This window comes from Nicotiana sylvestris, chromosome 2, assembly GCF_000393655.2.
Source record: "Nicotiana sylvestris chromosome 2, ASM39365v2, whole genome shotgun sequence".
Taxonomy (NCBI): Eukaryota; Viridiplantae; Streptophyta; class Magnoliopsida; order Solanales; family Solanaceae; genus Nicotiana; species Nicotiana sylvestris.
In genome coordinates, this window is record NC_091058.1 from 159,579,683 (window position 1) to 159,588,174 (window position 8,492).

At 42.5% G+C, this 8,492-nt stretch overlaps 1 protein-coding gene across 1 annotated transcript; it reads left to right on the top strand.

Annotated features, from left to right (window-relative positions):
• Window positions 1-7,396: 7,396 nt before the first annotated feature.
• On the top strand, window positions 7,397-7,987 carry LOC138885866 (uncharacterized). Its single transcript, XM_070166856.1, has 2 exons — window positions 7,397-7,592; window positions 7,656-7,987. Exons 1-2 carry the CDS (start codon window positions 7,397-7,399, stop codon window positions 7,985-7,987), a joined length of 528 nt encoding a protein of 175 aa, XP_070022957.1.
• Window positions 7,988-8,492: the final 505 nt, after the last annotated feature.

The following is an 8,492-nucleotide window of genomic DNA, read 5'->3' on the forward strand; positions in this document are numbered from 1 at the left end:
GTCATTGAGCTACACCCAGAAGGAACACTACCTGAGGCTTAGTCCAACGAGATTGGAATGGTTGTCGATATCTGAAAAGTAACACCCAAGTACCAGATCTTGCGCGAGGAGAAGTGGATCCAAGTTATGTTGCGTGGTTCGGGAGAAGTTTTTGTGTGAACAATGAGCCAGAGCCTGAAAAGCCCGCTAAAAGACCTCATGTCTAGGATTTTAATGATAAAATCCGGGAAAGGTTGGCCTGGGGAGAGAAGGAGAAAAAATATCAAGTCACCATTCACACTTTGTAAGAAAAATTGAGAAATGTCGTATTCAATAATGATATACATGCGCAAGAAGCTGAAGGTGAAAGGAGAAGGTTGGCCTAAGAAAATGAAGCTCTTCGGGCCCAAAATCCGGAGGATGAAAGTAGCAGCTGAGAACCCCTGTTAGAAGTAGAAAAGATGAAAAGCTCATTTATAGCCTTACACATAAAGTACATGACTATGAGGATAATTTATAAAAGACTAAGGCTGAGCTAGTAAAGGCCCGGAAAACGTTGGCTAGAAATGCAGAAGAACGGGCGGCTTTTGTTCGGAAGTTGAAGGAAAGATATGACAGAGGGGTCATGGGCTGGAAAAAGGAGCTTAATAGCCTTGAGGGTGAAATGACTAAACAAGCCAAAAGCTTCAAAGCCGAGAGAGAACATTGCTATGCTTTGATGGCACAACTAGAGGAAGACCTACAACATTTGCAAATGCAGAATCATACGGCCGCCCAGGTTTTGGAGGCTAGATCTCAGCAAATTGGGCGGTTGTTACGAGAAAAGGGCATCATCAGGGAAAGGGTTAGAAGAATCGCCAGCAAATTGGGCGGTTGTTACGAGAAAAGGGCATCATCAGGGAAAGGGTTAGAAGAATCGCCGACTACATTGTGATGAAGTACAACGAATGCGAGGACATGACCAGGTCCATATTCTTTGCCACAATAATGATCTTTGTTCGCCAGATAATGGAAAACCTCTATCGCCTCCAGGAAGACATGGCACGTAGGCCAGCAGCAAGACCAACTGGTCTCCCTCGAGCAGGATTGGAGGCACTTATGTATTCCTGAGTGTTTTTCTTTTCTCTTTTCGAGTCTGTATTTTCAATCCTAGAGTCTGTTTCGAGTTTGTTTTAGTCTTTCAAATCTTAGGTATGATGGAGTCGTTTGTAATAGAGAATATTAGGGTTTTTTTAATAAAAATTTGAAGGAGAGCCAAAAATGTTTATTTTTTGCATTTATCCTTTGAACTACATGATGATATGATTCACGTGGCATCGTGATACGTAGGCAATCCCCATCGGATCCGGTCATGGTTTTAAATAACTCGAATAAAAGAGGAAACAAGAATAAGAGAGAAAACAAGAATAGGAGAGAAAACAATGAGAGAGTGCAAAGAAAATAGAGCAAATAATAAAAGCGCCAAATAAAATAAAGATGCAAAGGATTGGGAGAATGACCAAAGCCGGGATGAGACACGCAACCATTGCAAAACATGTAGAAACACATTTAACTGTTTAGGTGCATTGCATTCCCCAACGTGCGATACCCTATGTGTTAATTGTCTCAAACTAACCGGTTTGTTGTGTCTGCTATTGAGAATAGGTTCTGTTCTTTAAGGTGGTTGGTTTTGTGGTAGCCTGGCTTCGCACCCATACTTTACAAGGTCCAAAGAAAGTGTAGAAATGATGTTAGAAATTTAGCTACCAACAATTACCCCCTCAGATGATAGCCCGTTGTCGGTGATCCCGACGTCAGAGTCAGTAGCTGCTGAAGAGAACAGGGCACTGCACCTCCACATGTTGGAAATGTGGGAGGCTTGGTATAATGGTAGAGAGCTGCTTAGTGCAATAGCTGGTTTCCCTGAACTGATTCCCAGAACAAGTGGGACCTCCAACATCCCTATAAATTACCCGACTACCCCATTCGGATACCCCACTATCTCAACCCATTTCACCAAAATGCCTTCTGAGGTTCACCCCCAGGATCTGGTTTCGGGAGTGTCTTCTAACATATTCACCGCACCACCAACTTCAGCTACGATACAGCCATCCTTGCCCAGGAAGTTTTGAGCCATCATCCTTTACTTTCCAAACACCGCTCTTTCCATCTTACATGGCTCATTTCACTACCAATTCTTACCCTCAACACCCTCGGTATGAATTTACCGTAGGACAAGAGAGAGCTACAAAGAATCCTGAGCAAGAGGAAATCACTCAAAAAATGAGAAGCATGGAACAAAGCCTCAAGAATATACAAGGTTTAAGTGGCCAGAAGACTGTATCCTACGCTGATTTATGTATGTTCCTGCATGTTCATCTACTCATTGGTTTTAAGACTACTAAGTTCGAAAAGTATGATGGACACAGGGACCCCATAGCCCACCTCAAGCGGTATTGCAATCAATTAAGAGGGGCAGGCGGAAGAGAAGAACTCCTAATGGCTTATTTCGGAGAGAGTCTAGTCGACATTGCATCCGAGTGGTATATGGATCAAGACATATCTCGCTGGCACATATGGGATGATTTGGCTTGAGATTTTGTCAGGCAATTCCAGTATAACATAGACATAGCTCCAGACAGAAATTCTTTATCTAATCTCAAAAAGAAGTCTTCAGAGAGCTTCCGAGAATATGCTATCAAGTGGAATGAACAAGATACCAGGGTGAAACCCCCAATGGATGAGACCGAGATGGTCAGTGTCTTCCTACAAGCACAAGAGGCTGATTACTTCCAAAACATTATGTCCGCTATGGGCAAGCCGTTTGCGGAAGCCATAAAGATTGGGGAAATGATAGAGAGTGGTTTGAAGATGGGTCGCATCCTGAGCCAGTTGGCTATAAGAGCTACTTATCAAGCAATCCATAGTGGGTCAGGGGGCGCGATAAACCGAAAAAAGAAATAAGAAGTGGCAATGGAAGCTTCAAGTCTGAGAAACCCCCGTCAGCCCCAAGGTTACTTCCCTCTAAATACCTTGAAACATTATTATCCTCACCAGGATGCGGCTTATGCTATGACTCCTCAGCCTTATACGGTGATGAATGCCCAACCATACGCTCGGCCACGATAATAGTTTAACCAAAACTGAGCTCCACCTCCTAGAAATAACCCTCCTCACCAAGCTCCATATAATCCCTGTCCCCCACAAAATAATTTTCCATATAATGCTCATGCCCGTGAGACACCCAGAAGAACAAATTTCAAACCCATTCGTGAGTCGTATTCCAGCCTCTTCCCAAAGTTGGTCCAAATGGGTCTATTGCAGCCGCACCTCCAAACAGGCAAAATCCAGAGTCGCCCTCCTACCGACACGGTGGTCGATGTTCTTATCATTCAGGGACAGAAGGGCACGACACTGACGATTGTTGGACCCTAAAAAGGGCAGTTGAAAATCTGATAGAACAAAAACGGGTAGTGCTAAGGGATGAAGAGGTTCCCAATATAACCAACAACCCATTACCAGCTCACAACTATGGGCCAGTTATTAGGATGAATTGTGGAGACAAAGAGTTTGACCCGGCTTTGAAAGCTATCATTGCTATTGACAATGTTGAAAAGAAGCCCAAAACGGAAGCAAAGCAAGCTAAGGATGAGAAGAAAAACAATCCCATTCCTCAAAACGTAGAAAAGGTTGTGGAAACCAAGACCGGGGTAGTACCCACTAAAGATGCCATTCTATATGTTCCCAGGGTACCCAGGAAAGAACAGTTTGTGTTGAGTCCCCCCAAAAGGTTGAGCAGAATAAGGTCACACTGACGGTACTGAAGATGTACGTACCAAAGGGGACTTATGTGGTACGGGGGCCGATAATTTCACCAAGGCTGAATGAGCTCGTGGTTATCAGCCGTGCACCACAGAAGCCCATGAAACATTCCACTGCGTCCCCTGGAATTACAACAAAGTGGTAGTGACGTACAAGGGAAAAGAAATCATGGGGGAAGTGAATAAAACAAACACGGTTGGGAAGTACCTCAATTTGGAAGAAGTGAACAATGCCAAATAGAAGCATTTTTCGCTTAAAAAGTCAGTCAGTGCCGAAGAAGCAGAGGAATTCTTTTGAAAGATGAAAACTGTGGACTACGAGATGATTGACCCACTCTGGAATTCTCCTTATCAGGTCTCGCTCTTGTCTCTACTGATAAGCTCGAATGAGCATCAAAAAGTGTTGATAAAGACCCTTAATAAAGCATATGTTCCGATTGAAACCACTGTTGAGAAACTGGAAAGGATGGCGGAACGATTCTTCGAAGTCAATCGGATTTCATTTAGCAGGAATGACTTGCCCTCGGAAGGGGCTGCCCTCAACAAAGCTCTTCATTTGACAGTTGAATGTGAAGGGTACTATGTGAAAAAAGTCATGATGGATGGCGGATCTAGGGTTGACATCTGCCCTCTCTCAACTTTGTAAAGAATGGAAATTGGGACTAAGAGAATCAGGCCTAACAATGTTTGTATACGTGCTTTTGATGGCGCCAACAGAGACACAATAGGGGAGATTGATTTGATCTTGACTATCAGTCCTATGGATTTCGAAGTGACATTTCATGTCTTGGACATGGATACCTCCTACAATTTTCTCCTAGGAAGGCCTTGGATCCATCCTGTAGGGGCTGTACCTTCTACCCTCCACCAAATGGTGAAGTTTGAACACGAAGATCAGGAAATTGTGGTTCATGGAGAAATCGAGCAATCAATTTACCGGAACCCATTAGTCCTATGTCTCGAGGCTAAGGAAGGTAGCGAGCACATAGTTTATCAAGCTTTTGAGATTGTGGTCGCGGATCAATGTGATGAAGGAAGCCTGTGTCCTCAACCCTTTCTGTCAAATGCGTCAATCATGGTCTCCACTAAAATGATCAAGCACGGTTATAAACCTGGGAAGGGGCTCAGGGCATCTTTGCACGGCATTACGGAGCCCATCACCTTGACTACATGGTGTCAGTTTCCTAGCTACAGAAGCCGACGTGAAATGGGATAAAGAACGTAAGAACGATGGGTGGGTTCTACCTCAGTCGGTCCCGCATATCGCTAGAACATTTGTTAAGCCAAAGTACACAGAAGAAGAAGAAGATGAGGCCTTCATAGCTGAGGAAATTGAGGACATATGTGGATCGATGAGGCAAATGTTATATGAAGCTCACATGGTCCAGCCGGGTGAAGGCTCAAGCACTGTCGGGGTGCAATTTATGGGGCTCGATGCCAAGCTACAAAATTGGAAGGCTACTCCGTTCCCAGTCAGTCGGGAATCCCGGTAGTTCAGTCTTGCCATCCTTTCTGCATTCTGAGTTATTCCAGGGTGTAACTCTAATGTTTTCTTTTAGTTTATTGTCTTTTAAATTCCAATGTAAACCCTCATATCTTCAAATTCAATGAAATGAAATTAATATTTCATCGTCTATGAATCTCTTTCTTTATTCTTTCTGATTTTTGTTTCTTTTCTTATTTATTCTTTCAGTTCTAATAATGCGAACTTAAATAACATGACATGCTTGCAGACTTCATGCCCAGATCTTAGCACGTTGTCTAACTGTGAAATAATGAATCAAAAACTGGAATATGATGAATATGAGGCTTTTAGGAAAATAAACCGAGAACTGGAACAATTTGAGAATAAGCCTAAGCCAAACTTAAATGAAATTGAGCCAGTTAATTTGGGTAGTTCAGAAGAGGTCCATGAAACCATGATAAGCATTCACACTGATGAAAGAACTAGGGATGCATTGATCCAACGTTTGTTCGAATTCAAAGACGTGTTTGCCTGGTCCTATGATAATATGCTAGGACTGAGTGTTGATTTAGTGGTGCACAAATTGCCAACTTACCCTAATCATCTCCCTGTCCAGCAAAAATAGAGGAAGTTCAAAACTAACATAAGTGATAAGATCAAAGAAGAGGTCACGAAACAGTTAAAAGCGGGTGTGATCCGAGTGGTCCGATACACCACGTGTTTGGCTAATGTGGTCCTAGTGCCAAAGAAATATGGGAAACCCCGAGTGTGTGTTGACTATCGAAATCTGAACAAAGAGAGTCCCAAAGACAATTTCCCTTTGCCAAACATTCACATCCTTGTTGACAATTGTGCAAAACATGAGATACAATCTTTTATAGATTGATATGCTGGGTATCATCAAGTCCTGATGGATGAAGAGGATGTAGAAAAGATGTCCTTCACCACACCTTGGGGTACTTATTGTTACAGGGTCATGCCGTTCGATTTGAAGAACGCCGGGGCAACTTACATGAGAGCTATGACTACTATTTTCCATGACATGATACACCAGGAAATTGAGGTGTATGTGGACGATGTAATCATTAAATCAAGAACGCAAGACGACCATGTGCGGGATCTGAGAAAGTTCTTTGAGCGTCTACGTAAGTATGACTTGAAGTTAAATCTAGTTAAGTGTGCATTTAGAGTACCATCTGGGAAGCTTTTGGGATTCGTAGTCAGTCGAAATGGCATTGAGCTAGATTCAACAAAGATAACGTCTATTCGAGATTTGCCTCCTCCGAGAACCAAGAAAGAGGTTATGAGCCTATTGGGTAGGTTGAATTATATCAGCAGATTCATTGCTCAGTTGACTTCCATATGTGAACCCATATTTAAGTTGTTGAAGAAAGATGCGACGATTAGATGGACAGATGAGTGTTAGAAAGCTTTCGACAAAATCAAAGAATATCTGTCAAATCCGCCAGTCTTGGTCCCACCTGAACCCGGAAGGCCTTTGTTCTTATATTTGACAGTCTTGGAGAATTCCTTTGGATGTGTTCTCGGGCAACACGATATGACCGGGAAGAAAGAACAAGCCATATACTATGTGAGCAAGAAGTCCACTAGTTATGAAGCCAAATACACTTTGTTGGATATAACTTGTTGCACCCTAACTTGGGTTGTTCAGAAGCTTATGCATTACTTGTTGGCTTATACCACCTACCTCATAACCTGGTTGGACCCATTGAAATACATATTCCAAAAGCTGATGCCCACAGGGAGGTTAGCGAAATGGAAAATCCTACTCACTAAGTTTGACATAGTTTATGTCACCCGCACGGCAATGAAAGCTCAAGCTTTAGCAAATCACCTAGCTAAAAATCCTGTTGATGATGAATATCAGCCTCTGAGTACTTACTTTCTGGATGAGGAAGTAAATTCAGTTAAGGTAATTCCAGAGGACACTAATGCTTGGAAAATGTTCTTCGATGGAGCTGTGAATGCAAAAGGTGTTGGGATTAGGGCAATTTTGGTTTCGCCCACTGGCCAGCACTATCCGGCCATAACCCGGCTTTGGGTTTTCTGCACGAACAACACTATCGAGTATGAAGCCTTCATTATAGGCATGAACATGGCAATTGATTAGGATGTGGAAGAATTGTTAATCATGGGAGATTCTGACTTGATTATCCAACAAACTCAAGGTGAATGGGAAACTCGGGATGTCAAGCTTCTTACATACATGCAACATGTGGAAGATCTTAGCAAACGGTTCAAATCTATCAAATTCAGGTACATCCCTCGGTTTCACAATGAGTTAGCCGATGTACTAGCTACTTTGGCCTCGATGCTGCCGTATCCAGGCAATGTCCACATTGACCCATTGGAAATACAAACCTGAGAAAGACATGGTTATTGCAATACAGTTGAGATGGAACCAGATGTTCAATCATGGTATCACGATATCAAAATATTCTTGAAAACAAAGGAATATCCCAAGCAAGCTAGTGGAGACCAAAAGAGAACCATTATAAGGCTCGCCAATGGTTTCTTCTTGAGCGGAGAGATCTTGTACAAAAGAACTCTAGATCTGAACATTCTAAAATGTGTTGATGCCCAAGAGGCTGGAAGAATCATGAATGAAGTGCATGTAGGAGTGTATGGGCCTCATATGAATGGATACGTCCTTGAAAAGAAAATCCTTCGATCAGGATATTACTGGATGACTATGGAAAAAGATTGCTTCAGTTTTGTTTGAAAGTGTCATCAGTGTCAGGTACATGGTAACCTGATTCATGCACCGCCTTTAGAACTGCATCCTATGTAAGCACTGTGGTCGTTTGTTGCTTGGGGTATGTATGTCATTGGGCCAATCGAGCCAAAGGCTTCAAATGGGCAAAGATTCATACTAGTTGCCATTGATTACTTCACAAAGTGGGTCGAAGCAATCACTCTCAAAACCGTCACTAAGAAAGCAGTGGTGGATTTTGTGCATTCCAACATTATCTGTCATTTTGATATTCCTAAAACTATCATTACAGACAATGTTACAAACTTGAATAGTCATATGATGAGGGAGATATGAGAACAATTTAAGATCACGCATCAGAATTCTACCCCTTATCGGCCCAAAGCCAATGGTGTTGTGGAAGCAGCAAACAAAAACATCAAGAAGATTCTTAGAAAAATGATTCAAAGTTCTAGACAATGGCATGAAAAGTTACCGTTTGCATTGTTGGGATATCGCACAACTATGCGCACAT

Excerpts from the sequence above, each read along its gene's own strand:
- LOC138885866 (XM_070166856.1), top strand. The coding sequence starts at position 7,397 with ATGGGAGATTCTGACTTGATTATCCAACAAACTCAAGGTGAATGGGAA. Across the intron at positions 7,593-7,655 it reads CTCGATGCTGCCGTATCCAG|TTGAGATGGAACCAGATGTT; the intron begins GCAATGTCCACA and ends ATTGCAATACAG.